General features: G+C 41.0%; 3 protein-coding genes and 1 long non-coding RNA gene across 4 annotated transcripts; 2 read left to right on the top strand and 2 right to left on the bottom strand.

Moving 5' to 3' along the window:
• Positions 1–558: 558 nt before the first annotated feature.
• On the bottom strand, positions 559–3,875 carry aptx (aprataxin). The gene is made up of 7 exons (XM_053418463.1): positions 3,623–3,875; positions 2,905–2,951; positions 2,397–2,675; positions 2,247–2,306; positions 1,926–2,152; positions 1,458–1,561; positions 559–1,366 (listed from the first exon to the last, which is right to left on the bottom strand). The coding sequence occupies exons 1-7, from the start codon at positions 3,750–3,752 to the stop codon at positions 1,212–1,214; spliced, it is 1,002 nt and encodes a 333-aa protein (XP_053274438.1). The 5' UTR covers positions 3,753–3,875; the 3' UTR covers positions 559–1,211.
• On the top strand, positions 3,795–9,229 carry dnaja1 (DnaJ heat shock protein family (Hsp40) member A1). Its single transcript, XM_053418462.1, has 9 exons — positions 3,795–3,957; positions 4,706–4,867; positions 5,397–5,595; positions 5,879–5,983; positions 6,210–6,437; positions 6,540–6,654; positions 6,968–7,083; positions 7,270–7,370; positions 7,552–9,229. Exons 2-9 carry the CDS (start codon positions 4,736–4,738, stop codon positions 7,786–7,788), a joined length of 1,233 nt encoding a protein of 410 aa, XP_053274437.1. The 5' UTR covers positions 3,795–3,957; positions 4,706–4,735; the 3' UTR covers positions 7,789–9,229.
• Positions 9,230–11,080: 1,851 nt separating this feature from the next.
• On the bottom strand, positions 11,081–17,205 carry LOC128436661 (WD40 repeat-containing protein SMU1). Its single transcript, XM_053418461.1, has 12 exons — positions 17,180–17,205; positions 15,895–16,105; positions 15,650–15,802; positions 15,441–15,557; positions 14,840–14,962; positions 14,207–14,326; positions 13,887–14,003; positions 13,584–13,711; positions 12,278–12,404; positions 11,989–12,150; positions 11,460–11,612; positions 11,081–11,293 (listed from the first exon to the last, which is right to left on the bottom strand). The coding sequence occupies exons 1-12, from the start codon at positions 17,203–17,205 to the stop codon at positions 11,168–11,170; spliced, it is 1,563 nt and encodes a 520-aa protein (XP_053274436.1). The 3' UTR covers positions 11,081–11,167.
• Positions 13,851–14,604, top strand: LOC128436662 (uncharacterized). The gene is made up of 3 exons (XR_008338098.1): positions 13,851–13,991; positions 14,224–14,272; positions 14,520–14,604. It is a non-coding gene; the product is annotated as an uncharacterized LOC128436662 (long non-coding RNA).
• Positions 17,206–17,297: the final 92 nt, after the last annotated feature.

The raw sequence follows: 17,297 nt of genomic DNA, 5'->3' as shown, positions 1-17,297 counted from the left end.
TTCTCTTTATAACTGTTGCCTGATTTGTGTGAATTTGCCCAAACTACATATATTTGTTCCATTCTTTGTAATGACAATAAAAGTCTTAGTAGTTCTATGTCACCGATGGTCATTTCTTATGTTTAACAGTGATGGAAGAGAGGAAACATAGTGAACCTCATGAAGCAAAATAATACAGGAACAAGTAAATAAGACTTGATGTAACTGCAGTCACATGATTAACACTGAGTTCTGTTCTGAGAGTGACCACCATTGTTTCAACTCCAAACAAATTAGCATAATGAGAATAGAGGATTATTTAAAACTGATAATTTTATGTAAACTTGACTTAGGTCATGTGTTATGAAGCAAGGTCCTGACTGTCAAAGCTGGATTTCTTTTTTCTCTGCCCGGATAAAAATGTAACACCAGGTGGCGACAAAGTCCACTTCATGCTGCTGTGTTTGGTGAAAGCCCCTGAAATCCTCCAAGGGTGTTTTTACCAGTAAAGAAAAGACCTCGGCTCAGTTTTAAATTAAAGTTACCGGCAGATCTGAAAGAAACACAACACAGAGTTCCTTGTGCAGATCACATTTCTAGTCCAAGGTTGGCAACAAGAACATTTGTTTTGAAAAGTTTAATTCTGAGGTAAGATCTTCTCGTGCTTGTGCCACTTGGAACTTCAGTCTTCTCTTTAAACACTTAAACATGTTTTCAATCTTAATTACAATCTTAATTTCAAGCAAACTAGCCTAGCAACCATTTTTGTATTTTATCTTTCATTTCTGTAGCAGACGGAGACTCATAAATACCAAAAGTATAAATCACTGCTGCAGAAATTCCCACTGTGATAAGTCCAACCTTTTATTTTCTTTCTCAAATCTGTACTGAAATCGATCAGAAGTTATACTAGAAAACAACTGTCTACAATTTTTAACAAAAGAAATATTAACATTTCGTTCTTACAAAACATTTAATAATACATATTTACATGTTTGAAAGTTAAGGAAGAACAGAACGTGTATGAAGACATCCAGCATGCAAGTCATGCATCTGCATTAACAAATGATAAACTGAACTGAAGACATGATCCTGGACAATGTGTTACAGTCACAAATAAACAATATTCAACAAAGCATGTTTTACAAAACTAGAACTCATAATTAACCAGCAAAAGTCACGGTTTGAACCTTGAACCTGTGAGTGACCGTGTCCTCCTCGTTGAAACACTGTTATCTGGGAAAGTGAGACTTCAGATGCTCCTTCAGAGCTGGTATAGTGGGGAGCTCTTTGCGACACACGTGACATCGGAGAGGAAGTTTCAACAAGTCACTGCTGCCTTCTTTCACTGTGACTCTTCCATTGGATTCAAGCATCTGAACGACATCTGCAGATAAAGAAAAGTGCAGGTTTGCAGCAAAGCGTCCGACTGAGTGAGGAAGTGATGAAAGTTCAAAACAGAGTGAAGTTACTCTCACCTTGAGACTCGATGAAGTAGTCAGTGGTGAAAGAGTTCCAGTGTTTTTTGTTCTTTAAACACGGAGAGTCGAAGTCCTGGCTGATCACATGGAGATGAACATGACTGCAAAAGAAGAGAAATCACAAAATGGGTCAATTTAATTTAAAAGCTAAATTGCCTAAAGAAAAATAACATCACATATTAGACAGATATAGATGTAAATACAAGGTGGATAATGAAAAGTACTAATTTTTCACTGAAATCAGCTCTTAAACTGTTTGACCTCGGATTATTTTGTTACTCATATTTAAAAATCTGTGTTAACAGATTCATTTAAAATCGTTTTGGCTGATAAACCTACCTGAATTAATTTCATGCTATTTAAAAAACCAACCTAGAGGAAAAACATCAAGCAAACATTGAAAAAGAACAATTCAAACTGTACATTATTTGCATGAAATGGGATAAAGCATCAGTTTTTACTGACCTCATACTCGGGATGACATGGTACCCTGTGCGGAAACTTAGTGAGCTGGAATCAGGGCACTGCTGAACCATCCGCTCAGCGACCTGCTGCATGTGTTTCAGCAGGTCACAGTGCTCGCCACGCAGCGCCTTCAGACTGGGGATGGCCTGCCATGGGAGAACCAGCCAGTGGTAGCGAGCTTTGGGGTATTTATCTTTGATAACGACTACTTTATCATCTTTGTACACCTAGAAGAAAAAGAGGGAGGGGCTTGGTGAGTAAACTCAATCCACATGTGTAAGCATCACACCAGCTGTAAATCAGTTTTTTTACAATCGCTACCTGCATCTTTGGGTCTTGCATCGACGTCTTCAGACCTTGGCTCCAAAGACCAACACTTTCCTACGACAGATTTCAGGTAACATGGTTATTTTGTATAACATACATTCACCAGCTCGACAATATTAGGACACACACTTGTTTTGGTCTTACACTGGTGTTTGTAGCTTCTTCACGACTGACCGACACAGAGACCTTCTCTGTCCCTTTGGCTGCCTTCATTTTCGGAGCCTCTCTCTGACTCTCTCTGTCGCCTGGAGCCGACTCGCGAGGTCTTTTGGTGCCACTGTGGTTACCAGTGACATCCTCCTTGAACTGTACAGTGTACGGATAGAGCTGGTTGACAATGTGAAGCTGCTGCCCAGGCTTCATTTTGACCTCATTGTCTGCACCCACCACTACAGAGTCTACCGAGGTGGGATTCCCACCCAGCTGTGGAATAACAGATAGAGATGAGTGTCACACAACCTGTGGAGGAACATTCAGTGATGACCGACATGAAAATGTATAATAACTCAGTTACGTGTCAACATGTTTACTTAAGATAATCAAAATAACAGCAAGGACTAAAGTTAGTTAATTAAATTCGGAATAAGACTTGTTTCGTATTGTTTTCTTGATTTTACAGGAAACAAAATAAATGTTTTCTAATGTGTCTTACCTGCTTAACTTTGACGTAACCTTTGTTGCATTCTGCTTTCAACTCCACTGGTTGGGGAGAGATTAGATTTGAACAGGTTACAATATGCTTTAAAATTGTATGTACATAAAAAAATGAAATATGAGAACAAATTTGAAAGAAACAAACATACTTTTCCATCTTAAGAAAATACCAGAGGGGCTTTTGTCTTTAGATTTGTGCCTTTTCTAAAAATGAAACAGCACTAAATATGAAAATGAAAATTAATATACAATCTTTCATGTATTTTTTCGCTCAAAATGATTCAAAGGTAGCAAGATCACGAGTTTAGGAGGGTTACACTCATTTATATTAATGAATAAAATGACTGATGCATCATTATTTAAGTGGCATTATAGAGCTGCACTTTATTGTCATTTGTGATTAATCAATTGTTCAAAACAAACTGTCAAACTTGTGCATCCAGGACAACCCATTTAGCTTTTTGTTAGAAAGATAACCTTGAATAACAAATCATTCTGTTGTTTTTAACATGGCTTCGTATCTTATGTAATTGTAACAGCCTCTGTATGACATGGAAATACCAGTACAAGAAGAAGGGCTCTAGTTTTAAGCTGCTTCGTTACTTTCCTGTCAGGTTCAAATACCCTCACACAATGTATAATTGAACATAACTTCATATTGTTTGCTGTTTTTGAACTGGACACGTTTAGCTAGATGCTAACCCAGTCAGTGTTACCTTGCTGTCGGGAGCACTTCTTGTCTTTAATGGTGGTTTGTGGACCTCGACCCAGGACGACAGCCTGCATGTGGGGCAGCTGAATGGGTTTGTGACTCCTCTCTTCGCTGACGAGCCAACAAACCGGCATTTTAACATCACAAGCAACTCGTCCTTTTTTCCACTTATTGTTTTAAACCTGTCTCCGGCGGCGCAGCACACGCTTGTTTTGGTGACTCCGCCGCCGCCGGTCGCGGGAAAGTGACGTCACACTGGAAGAATCTGGAAGCGTCGCATCGCGAGCCGAAGTCTGCTTCAGGAACTTGTGAGGATTCTCGCCACTGACTCGCTCTCAGGTCTGTAAAGGAGACACCGCCAACACTCGTGTTTCTTATCTTCCTGTCTCGTTCGAATGGTTTTTTTGTGTTCTGGTGCCAGACTAACCGGCTAGCTAGCGTGTTAGCATAAGCCGGGCTACCGGTGCTAAAGTACGGGGGGCCTGATGGACGTGGAACTGGTTCTTGTTTGTCCGCCTGAGCTCAGTAACAAACAGCTGCTGATTCATTAATGCTTTCATAATCAGTATATTGTCCGTTTAAACACCAGTTAGCGAAACCAGCAGCTAGCCCCCTGCTTGTTACCCCCCGATCCCCAGGGTCTGACATCCTGTTATTACACTTTATGTGTGAAGTGTTTGGCCTTTTCACCTTTAGACAGATGTTTAATGTCGGCCTTTCTTTAAACGTTAAAGCTGTGGTTCCTCTCGATGTCATGAACTCATAAAACAAGTGTGTCCATCCTAAGTGTAAAGCTTAGAGGACCCCCCCCCCCCCCCTTTAAAAAGCAGCTGGACATGTAGTTTTGACCCGTTCACCCACTCCTCTAGAGGTCAGTGGTGTTTTTCGTCGTGTTTACACACACATAGTTCAACGTGTACCCACGGTGGTACACTGGGAGGGCCTGCTCCTTCACCTTCTACTAGTTTCAGTTTCAATTCCCTGGAACCACCGCATAAATATTTGTTATTTAATTATGTCATGTCGGTTCCATCACGTGTTCAGGACTGACAATTGAAATACGGTTTGTGTTTTTACTTTCTTTTAGGGTTTGAAGGTTTCATTGTTAAAAGCAAACATGGTGAAGGAAACAGGTTTCTATGACACATTGGGCGTGAAACCTAACGCTACTCCCGATGAACTGAAAAGAGCCTATCGCAAACTCGCCCTAAAGTATCACCCAGACAAAAATCCCACAGAAGGAGAGAAGGTAAGCATCTTTCATTACCACTAACATAAGCATTGGTATTTTGCTGTTGTGTAATAGTTGCATCAGAGTAAATAGAAACAGCTGTTGTGCAACTTCTAAGTTAACAAGTTATCAGGAGAAGAGGAAAAAACATCTCTTTATTTTGTCAATTTACAGATAATTAACCTTTTCTTTATTCCTCGGTTTTTCTTTATAACATACCGGATGAAGATGTGAATGTTTTTAAATTAGGGGTCTCTTGTCATCCCAAGAATTTATGGATCAAATGTATCTGTGACACAAAGTTTAATTATGTCGGTTAATGCATCATATGAAACAGGGTACCACTCATTCTTGATAAATATTTGGGTTAGTACATTATCTGCATTTTCTTGTTGCATTTGTACGGGGCATGTAAAAATAATATTTAAAGAACTCACTCATTCTCATTTTTCTGCACACAATAATAACAAGTTAGATATTGCTGTATAAGCTGTGTGTTGCCAGTAATCTGAAAGTTGTAATTTCCTTGTCTCTTTTCCTGTCACAGTTCAAGCAGATCTCACAGGCGTACGAGGTGTTGTCAGATGCCAATAAGAGGGAGGTGTATGACCGTGGAGGGGAAAAGGCGATAAAGGAAGGAGGAACCGGTGGTGGTGGTGGCGGGGGTGGGGGGGGCTTTGCTTCGCCTATGGACATCTTTGACCTGTTCTTTGGTGGAGGCAGTCGGATGCACCGAGAGCGAAAAGGTTCGTAGTTATATCGAAATAATCACTGATCTCTGCAGTTGGACTTTGCGATCTGAGCAAATTAAGGCTTACTTCCTTATAATGTCATTTGATTTTTAAATAACAGTATTTTTACATATTTTTTTATTTTATTTAAAAATTTGGGATTACTAGCCGAGGTTTAGGCTTATTTATATAAAAAATGTAAACCATAATATGTAAAGAAACTGATATTAAAGAAATGTTCATTTAATATATTATTCTGTCATTTGTCTCATAATATAATGTTTGTGTTCCAACCCAGGGAAGAATATCGTTCATCAGATTTCAGTGACACTGGAAGATCTTCATAACGGAGCGACAAGAAAACTTAACCTGCAGAAGAACACAATCTGTGAGAGATGTGAAGGTACGTCTTGGAACACAAAAGTCAGTTCTATACTCTCTTCAGCCGACTCGTTTGGTATTCCAGAGACACACGCAGACCCAGGCAGGGCATAGAGAGGCTCTTTGTCCAAAAATAAAACACATCAGTCTTCCTGACTTTTCTTTCCAGGTCAACCCAGTTCAGAGCTTGGAATAAGCTAAGTCTAACACAAAGATTGAACTTGTTTTACTCTTTGTTTTCTTGTCAGGTCGAGGAAGTCGGAAAGGAGCGGCACAGATGTGCATGACCTGCCACGGCACAGGCATGCAGGTCCGCATGCACCAGCTAATACCTGGGATGGTGCAGCAAGTGTCCACAGTGTGCCACAGCTGCCAGGGCCAAGGACAGAGAATCAGCCACAAGGATCGCTGCAAAACATGTGCAGGCCGGAAGATCATGCGTCAGAAGAAGATCCTAGAGCTCCACATCGATAAAGGTGAGAATTGAGCAACGAACATCTAATTGTATTGTATTTTTATATATTTATGGCTGATTTGAGATCAAACTAAAACAACATCTGATCATTTCACTACTACAGGAATGAGAGATGGTCAGAAGATTGTGTTCCACGGAGAGGGGGATCAGGAGCCAGGACTTGAGCCTGGGGATATCGTCATTGTCCTGGACCAGCGGGAACATCCACGTTTCACCAGGTCCAACATGCTCTCTTGTTAAATGTCTGTCACTGACTTTTCTGTGGTAGCAGATTGAATGATGGGGATTTTATGGCAAACGTGACAGATACATGACAAACATTACAAATATGACAGAGGAGGCATACGTTCTGCTCTGCAGTTGAGAGAGTCGTTTTAGAAACGATTACTCGAGGCAACATTTGATTTTGCTGCCTGTTTGAATTGGAATTGGAAACTTTACAATCTACATTAAGATCAGCATTACCCTTTTATGAATGATCCAGTTAACCCCGTAAACCTCATTGTTTTTTGTTCTTGCTGTCGTCATCAGGAAAGGAGAGGACCTGACCATGTCCATGGAGTTACAGCTGGTTGAAGCTTTGTGTGGTTTCCAGACACCAGTTCAGACACTGGACAACAGAACTCTCCTCATCACGTCACATCCAGGTGAATCAAATCACTCAGTGATTCATCAGAGCGGATGTCTGACAGTTATTATCATTAACATTCCCCTGAATTTGATTCAACAAAATGTTTTATTTCGTGCAAATGAGGCTTGTACGTTACTGTCTGTGCTGGCCACCAGGAAATTAATTAATTTGACTCATGATTTAATTTGATTTGTTTTCACAGGAGAATTGATCAAACCTGGAGACACAAAGTGCGTCCCGAATGAAGGAATGCCCACATATCGCAGACCATTCGAGAAGGGACGCCTCATTATTCACTTTTCAGTAAGATATTTTTTCAGTATCAACGTTAAGAAATAAAGTAATATGTTTATTGTACAAATGTTAAATATTTGTAAAAGGAAATCATTTTTAAATCAGCGTCACATACACAATAAGAAATTAGCATTTGTGCACAAACTGTCGAGTCACGGTGCTGAACTGTTGCCGTGGTGGTTTCCATAAGGTGGTGTTCCCAAAAGCCAACTTCCTCCCTGAGAACAAGCTGAAGGAGCTGGAGGGCTACCTCCCTGAGAAGGTGGATGCCGAGCAGCTGGACCGAATGGACGACGACCTCTACATCTACGCCGACCTGGAGGACTGTGACTTGGAGAACAGAAAACGGCAGCACCATCAGTACTACTACACGGATGAAGACGAATACACCAACACGAATTCAGGTGTTCAGTGTCAGACGTCTTAAACCCGCCACTGGCTTGTTCTCATGCCAGACACCCAAACCCTCATCTCTGAAGAAAAGCACGTTTTCTGACATTTTCTTTTCAGCTGAATCACGAACACCCTCCTGCTTTATTTTCATATGTAGATTTATTGAGTGGAGTGTCAAAGTTCTAAAACTGAACTCGGATGCAGGTGAGTTTGATTCCTCGTCATCTCTGGGACCTTTGTTCAAATTCATATTTTTCCCAATCACACTGTGACCGAGGGCTGGTTTCATAGACGCAGAAGAAGAACCAGGACTGACTGCTTCTTTTGCAGTTCCACTCACACTGATGGCCAATATTCCTCTGAAAACAACCTCCACCTTTTATAGTGTTACTAAATCTGTTGTTGTGAATTGCTTGTTGATGACTCGTTCAGTCGGTTGTGTGTGTGTGTTGACCCAATCTTCAGATGGTGGTTGTGTAGAGGGATTATGCATCGATACTTTACCCTTTCAAAGGGCTATTTTATAAACAATTTTGACAATGTGACAGGTTTGGAATGATTCAGGCAAGAGAGTATTTAGGTTCAAGCCACTTGTATGTAGATTATTCCAACTAATATTTAAGTTTAGTTAAATATTTGTACTTTTGAGATGCAGTTAGTTGTCGAATTGTTGTGATGCCACCGTTGTTTTTGTTTTGGCCACATGTACTGAGAGGGGAACATCTCATACACTCACACACACATTTGGAAAAAGGATTCCGCAAACTGCTCATCTAGATAATTTCACTCACACTTTCGTCAGGTATTTTAACGTAATTCTGTTGTACAGATAATATCAAATATTCAGGCCCCCGATTCCAAAATACATATGGAATTTCTCAAGTGCCAATTTGCACTGAAGCTTAAACGAAAAAGGTATGACAGATGTTTTAGTTGTTTTTTAAGAAGTGGAATGGTTTTTTTTCTTCAGATATGTGATTTTAAAAACTTTACAAGATGTAGATTTCAGTAAATTTATAACACATTCTATTCAAGTATCTTCTTGAAGGGTTTTGGCTGGTGTCGGCCCAAAAGCTATTAAGTGTCTTTATTTTTTTTCACCTTGATTCTAATTTTAATAGTAAACGCCATATTGGACTTGAAGTCGGCCCAGCTGACACCTCTGTGTAGTGTCTGCCTGTTGAAAGCCTTATCAGAACTTAACTTGAAGCGACATGATAATGCAGTTTTTTCATGTGTTTTTTAATTTTGCCTTGGATATTGTAAAACACAACTATGCTCACAGAGGCGAGGTTCCTTACAGTTGTTTGATTGTTATTCTTCAAAGCAGTTGCAAACTTCTGGTTCGTCACACTGTCGGGGCTATTTAACTCTTTTTAAGTGTTGTCAAGGTCTTAATTTGACTGTTTGCATGTTGGGACCAATGATCCACTTGTTTGTGTTTATGTTTTCTAATTAAATGCAGTTTGATGGTTGTTTTTAATTGTGGTGTTAAGATGTGTCAGAGGGATTTTTCCCCCCAGAAAATCTACTGATCTTTAGGAAAATGTGTTTTATTTTAAACCATAAAATTACAGTTTTATTACATTAAAAACTGGAAAAGTACTATTATCATTTAGCCAACCACCAGCTGTGCAACCGGACACTTGACATCAGTCAAAGACTAAGTTATTATTTTATCAATACATTAGTAAAATGCTAATGATTGACATCTGGATTATTAATCAGCCGCCTCTGCCTCTAAATGTGAATCTTTACAGTTTTTATTTTTCTATAACAATAAATTCAATATCATTTGATTTGGCACACTATTGTTATTGATAATTTGGCATTATTAATAGTGATGCTCAAAATATCAATCAACCACGAAAAGCCCTCGTCTAAACTGTCAAATACAGCCTGGATATTAATGATAACAACGAAACAGTTGTGAATATTGTAAAATTAACCATTTTCAATCCACTGTTACAAGATTTATATATAATAATAATGACGATATAAAGAAAAGCATTGTTTTGTTGATATAAAAAGATAAGAAGAATTATACACTTATTATAATATCTTACTTTGGTTTTCTGGAAATTCTAATATTTGGTCATTAAGAGAACAGCTCAGTGAAGTGTTGTGTGCAATAATGACAAATTAAGTTTTTTATTGATAATCAATTTTCAGTTTGCTGGCAGTCTGATATACACAACAGAGATAATATAGAAAATAAAGTGCAACGACTCCACATTATTGTACGACAATGGCATTAATTACAGTGACAGGTCGAGGCAGTTGCTCCGTTTCCTGCAGCTGAACATGTCCCACCAGTTATTAACTGTGATGTGATCACGTGAAAACATTTAATTACACACGCAGGATACAGAACGTGACACTGGAGCTCAGCTCAGGTTCACCACTCGTCGTCATGCATATTTTCAAGTACTAAACGTACAGTAGAGCCACATTCAGACAGTGTAACTGAGGTAGCATGCAAACACATTATTACATCTGAATCATCAGTGAATCAAAAAATACAAAAGTATAGTTATTAACCAAACACTAGACAAATCATTTACCTGAAATTGTTTGTTTATGCCCAAACACGAGGCGGCTTCTTGTTATAAATATTTCCACCACAGTTCACCATCATGCATTTTCATGTCTCATAAAGACAGAAGAGATGAAAATGGGGATTTGAACTGCGCCGGTGAAGTTGGATCCACGAGGAAGACTGTAAACAGCGTGGAGTATCAAAACATAAGAAACGGTGCATAAAATGATTCATTTTATAAATTATTGGCAAATATATTCATTGAGATTCAATAAAATAAAGTTCAATTGATGAGTTTTACAATTGGATATTCTTGATATTATATATTTTTTTCTTATTGTCAGTAAATACAAGGTTAAGACCAAATTAAACAATAACTTGATTCCACTCTTTTTATGACAATAAGAAAATATTGTATATCTCTGATCTTTTGTTTCAGTCCCCAACTTCTTTTTTGAGTAAGCTTTTTGTCACATTTAATATGAAACCGCTTTCACAAATAAATGACAAAAACTTTCTTGCGCTTTACATTTTGAAACCAAATAAACTGTATTTATTTAACAATATCAAAAACTCAAACTCCCAAATGTCAAAATGAAACTCTTGACTGTGCAAACTCACCTAATGTCTTAGCAGCTGCTCTGGAGTTTTGGTCGTTTCACAATGAGCTGTGACTACTTAGAAAAAATCTGTCTACTAATGAGGATCATGTGATATGATAGAAAGCTCTGGAACAGCTACTATAAGCAACATGTTGTGAGATTATCTTCTCAGTCCATTCACTCCTTTATAATTTACCGATGGATTCATATATATCAATATTACAGTTCCCACACTCCAAATTGAAAAGGAATGAATGAATTGGTAAAGAACCTCATGGCTCTGTAGGTCGTCCATGTGAAGATGGCATCCACAGCCTCAGGAGGCCGTCCTCACTGTATGTGGCGATCAGGTTCTCGTGTGGATGGTGAGTAATGCCGATGACGTCTTTCTCATGAACCTGCAGAGGTGCAGAGGAACACAAATCAAAACACTCTCCGTTCTCTGTGAGCCCCCTGCAGGACGGCCACGCAGCAACAGCCGGATGAATAACACTTGCTTCTTATGGAGTAAATGAAGAGTGTGGGAGAGCTGCCTCCACTCACACACTTGGATGATGGGCTTACGGTCAGCGTTTTCTCCAGCCTCCCGGTCATATAGTTGAAGCAGTACAGGACCAGATCCTCTCCCACACAGTAGAGCCACTCCCCGCGGGGCGACAGGGTGCAGCACACAAAGTCCGTGGCGTCCTTCCTGTCTGAGCTGAACGTCTTCACGGTCTGAGGACACAGAGCAGGAGACAGCTCTACAGAGATCTGTGGGCACTGTGTGGGTAGTGGCACAACTAAAAATACCTGTTTGTCTATATCTCTATATATGTATGTATATATGGTTGTGTGTGGGTAGAAAAAAACAACACAAAAAAATCTTAAATTTAAGATTTGATAATTTATAAAAATAATTTTAACCTTGACCCGTGGGACATTTTGGACAAATTATTAAAGAATAAAAGTAAGTGACAGCTGCAGCCTAATTCCTTTCTCATTGAATATGGGACTTATTCTTGTATTGTGAATAGAGTTTTTCTCGATATAACAGTAGCTATTTAGATTTGATTGATTATTCTGGATTGCTCTCAGGTCACAGATCTCTCACCTGACCGTCCATGCTCAACACGACCACTTTGCTTGAGTGGCTGCAAACCACAAAGTGCTCTGGGTCCTGGGGAAGAGGAGTCACGCTGTTGACGGGGACCTCCGACGTCTGGGACAGAGGCTTGACAGTGTGGACGCATTCGCTCGTCTCCGGGTTCCAAATCTAGAAACGCAGACAGGGAGTGAAACCCGCAGTGAGATACGTCAGCATATTGCAGCTCTTTCTCAGACCTGAGTTATGGTTCAGTCAATCGTCTCATCTGGCTCCACACAGTCACGGCTCATTGTACCTTAACGGTGCCGTCAGATGAGGCGCTGACGATGTGGAATCCATCTTGAGTGAAAGATGCATCGTTCACAAACGACGAATGGCCATTTAACTCCTTCAGTGTCTTCCCTGACCTCAGTTCATGGATTCTGAAAATGAGAGTGCCGGATAATTTAGCATCACAAAAAGCCATCACAAATAAAAGAGCAGCTCGGACTCATTAAGAACCATTTCTATTCCACTCATGAGGGGATTTCTGTTTTAAGAGCAGATAAAATGTGGTGCTGAGCTGCAGATGTTATTTTTAGCCCCAGTAGAGGGACTGGGTGCAGATTAGCTAAACCATGACCAAAGGCCTAATGCTCACTGATTCACTGGGAGGGTTGATTTTTGCATATGTAAACGACTCTGAATCCCAGCGAGTGGAGGAATGCGACGCTGCAGCTTCGTGACCGAGCACATGGTTTGTCCACTACACCCACACAGCACATGAGCTCCTTGGCTGTGTGAGGAGGAGACAGAGACAGAGAACCAAGGACATTCTTCCCCCTTTTGAGAAACTGCGTATTTATCTGCATCCACTGCAGAGGTGTGGCGTCTCAATGGAATTATGGAGTTATTTAAATGTTTACAAAAACAAGTCAGTCAAATTGTGATTAACTAATGCTTAAGTGGACAATTAATAACTAGAAAAAACTGAAATAAACAAATTCAAAAAAAAATTCTTAACTTATAGTTTTTAACCTCTAATAGTCTCACCCAGTAAAAAATGCTTTGCATTACTAAACCAACCACAAAAATAAACTCATATAAGAAACTATACATTTATAATCAAATTACATTGTGTATGATGTATTTGCTATTTCTATTTGCCAGATCCGTTATCATTTGTGTGACTTGTTGTGGGAACATTCTTCTGTGTCTTATGTGTCAACCTTTGAATCTTTTGTGAGTCTTGTCCGAGTTATTACTGTAGTTGGTATCAATCTATTCTAATCCCTTTGTTTGGCACATGCATCTCCATAAACATGTATCCATCTATAAATAGAAAACCTGTATAAAACTTTCATTTATCTCTCTTTAATTTTCAATAAAACATTGTTTAAATGTAAACTGTTTGCAATGCTCTCATCTCAGTGTGCTCAGTTTGTTTACCGCTTCTCTGAAGGTCAAATATATCTTAAATGAGCATTGTTACTTCCTGGATTGTGAGTGTAGCACGAGATTACCGCGCCTGTACTTCCTATAGTAAACTACTAGTCATGCCTCTACTCTGACCTATTTCATTTTCACTTTAAGGTTCTCAGTACCGTTACTGTTGCCCCCACCTGATGGTCTGATCGAAGGAGGCACTGAGGATCTGGCTGCTGTCCCTGGAGAAGCACAGACTGGTCACACCTTTGCTGTGAGCGTGCTCGAACCTGCGCAGACACAACCCGCTCTGGATCTTCCACACCTACGACCAAGACGCCCAAAACACGCAGATGCTCATCAAGACTTCTGGTTAAGTTTCTGCACCATTTAATTAGTAAATCCGCATCAATGAAAGTCACTACAGTTGTTTGCAATCAGGGAGAAATCTACAGAAAGTCATCACCCAACAGTGTTTTACTATATAAACATGGTCCAACCTTTATTTTGCCATTCTGAGATCCGGTTGCCAGAAGATCGGTGTCCTGGCTGAAGCACATACACAGCACAGCATCATCCATCATCATGAAGCTGTCTTGTGCCTGGTACTTTAAGTCCTTCAGACACACACACACACACACACACACACACACACACACACACACACACACACACACACACACACACACACACACACACACACACACACACACAAAACAGCAAAACAATTGAGAAATAAATACAAATAACGTTAACAGACTAAGCATATGGACCTAAAACCATACTTTACGATATACATTATGATATGAACGAAACTCACCTTACTAATTTTTCCAGTGTAGAAGTTCCACACCTCAATGAACCCGTCCACCGATCCGGTGATCAGGTACTTTCCATCAGGAGAGAAACGGGCACACTCCACATGTGACCGTCGTCCAAACTACACATAAGGAAATCACAGAGGTGACTCGTCAGCACTTTCCTCCCAGAAAACACAGTTCCCTGATCAGTTTGCAGTAAATCATCCAGAAACACAGAGGAATAACAACACACATTATTAAGAAGCGAGCTCAGGGAGAGAGGAGGTTGTGCTGCTGTGAGGTCGGACCTCTCACACTCGTGACCTTGGGCAGGGAAACGCAAAGAGGAGCAACTGGGGCGGCTCCACCTGGATGCAAGTGATGAAAGCACAGCCGGAGTCTGAGATAAGTGCCTTCAGGTGAGTGACGCAAATAGTTCTGTGTGTGTGCGTGTGTGTGTGTGAGAGTGTGTGTGTGTGTGTGTGTGTGTACCTCATGTTTTGTGAGGCTAACGAACAAGGACATTCAAAATAACTGCAAACAAGTCATCAGTCAATCATTTGCTTTAAACGCACTGAGTTCCTCTGCAGTTTTTCTTCTGAGTTACAGAAGAAACATGTGATTCTCTGTCCAGCCGGCTCGGAGCTGTTTACCTTGATGTGCCGGTACAGCTGCGTAGGGAAGCTCTCTTTCACCACATGTCTCTCCTTGTTGCCAGACGTGGTGATGGGGCTTTCTGGGGACAGCTGACCTGGAAGCTGCTGTAGTCTCAGCGACTGTGGACCAGAATGATAAAGAGTCAAGAGAAAAAGACAGAGACGTTGTGGCTATTTCACTCAGGAGCTCAGAAAATAGGGAATCAATGGTGCTGTGGTCCTGTAACAGCTCACAATGAGGAAAGTTTTCTTCTACTTTCAATGACTTTTTTTTAAGAGGTTTCGATGATTGACAAGTTTTCATGTTATTTTGTTGATGTGCTGAATGAGTGTTGACATTGTACAGTTTTAATTACAATTAAACTTGATTGTAAGAGTTTAGTTTAGAATAAATTGAAGAGACAGACTCTAATAGTAAAAAGGTTTTGTTTCACTGGCGGATCTAGGAATTTTGTATCACCCTGGCCCCCCCTTAGGTCCCCCCCTGGTGGGTTCAGGCATGACAGCAGTGAAACAGAGAAAGTATAAAGGTCTTGCTTCACTTGTCATATAAGTGGGAAAAGGACTAATATAGAAGAATATTGATCATTATACTCACACCAACTTGTTCCAGGAGTCCCAGGAGGCGAGAAGGAGGCACCACGCTCACCTCCCTCGCCAGCGCCTCAGCTATCGCCCTGCGTCGCTGCTCCTTGCTGCTCCCCTTCGGGTACGCCTGCATTAAGAGGAAGAGGACCCCGACTCTGTAAAGCACCTGTTAATCTACCATGTTGTTTAAAAGCAGGTGAAAGGCCTCCGTGGTCTCACCTCACGAGGGTCGAAGTAGGAGCAGGACAGCAGGTCCTCCAGGTGGACGTATCTCTCCGGCTGGGTCTGCTTCAACATGATCATGGGGTCGGTTTGTCTGAGGAGCGAGCGAGCTGCTCCCACCTCCCTCATCTCAATCAGCTCCATCACAACCTGATGGACGGATCACATGCTGCCAATTCACACACACAAAAAAAACAAATCCAGCCAAGAAAAGCATTAGCTGATAAAGACGGGAGGCTCACCTGCTCGTAGAGGTCGATCAGCGTGTTGTCCGGCAGCTTCAGGGACTCGATGGCCAACAGGACCGAGTCCCAGTGGCCGCGGTTCACATCGGCCATGAAACTGTCGATGCTCTCCACCGTGTTGAGGGAGACGGTGGTCTCCTCCTGTAAGGTGGTCAGGGTCCGGTAGAGGTTGTTCTCCTTGAGGTACTGCATGATCAGGCGGATCACACTGCACAGACCAGAGGGAAGACTCTTACAACTCCAATGTTTATATGAGGGGTGAACTGTGGTTGTTCAAGTCGCTGCATTCACGATTTACTGATTCTATATTTGAGCAGGATTGTATAATTTCTTTAGAGGGTCGATCACATCCACTTGATCATGATCCTGAGCAAACACATGGACACTTTTCATGACGTTCCAGTCGGGGACACAGATTTTCTGGCACAGTCGTCAAAATGAATGCCCATATTAGTAAACAAAGCATAACAGATAATAAAGAGTAAATCTAAAAGCAAGTACACCACTATTTATTATACTACTGTGAATTTGTAACCATTTAAATATATAGGACACATGACATTTCCATACTCATATTGATAATGTAAACCATTTCACAGTCTGCTGCTGATACAGTCTCTCTTATTGATAGTATTGTAATAACATATGGATCCTATGTCATGGGGACTTTCAGCTCCCACTTTCCAGTCATTGGCTGAGTGTTTCCACAATTCCCGTTATGTGACTCTGGATCACTGGCCTTGCTTTATCACTATAGATGGAATTCACCCACCGGTGTTCTGAGCCTGTTTTTAGTCCAGAATTGACACGAGTATTTAACCTACAAGTATAAGAAAAACAACCTCACTCTCATTCTCACAACAATGATGTGCGTGTGGGGGGGGGGGGGGGTGCGTGCGTGCGTGTGTGTGTGTAGTGACTGGGCATGCCTCTCTCTCTCTCTCTCTCTCTCTCTCTCTCTCTCAGTACAATCAGTGATAACATCAGGTTAAATGGCTCAACGCAACATGAGAGCTGCACTGACCACGCGTCATTGAAAAAGACGGATATGTTTAAATTACACATTTAAGCACATGTCGCATGTGCATCACGTGGGAATTCCATCAGTGAAACATACAATCTTCCAACTTAATGCACAAATGGTTCTCGCACCCGCAGCCTCCTAATACTACTGACCAACTCGTGGTTTCTATCTGGCACAGTCAAACATGCGCTTTCCTTGTTGTTAGTCTTCGGACCCTCACTGAAAACTTGTTAATGAACAGATGAAATGGACACTCACTCCGAGGGCTCCATCTCCAGGGCCATGGCGCTGGTGTTGTCTCCCGCTGTTGCAGCACCGGACTGACGGAGTGGCGGCTCGGTTCTCGCCAGAGCCACGTGAAATGCGTGAAACGCGT

Source organism: Pleuronectes platessa, chromosome 3, assembly GCF_947347685.1.
Source record: "Pleuronectes platessa chromosome 3, fPlePla1.1, whole genome shotgun sequence".
Lineage (NCBI taxonomy): Eukaryota > Metazoa > Chordata > Actinopteri > Pleuronectiformes > Pleuronectidae > Pleuronectes > Pleuronectes platessa.
The sequence above is the reverse complement of the archived record's forward strand: the minus strand, read 5'-3'. Positions and strand labels throughout refer to the sequence as shown.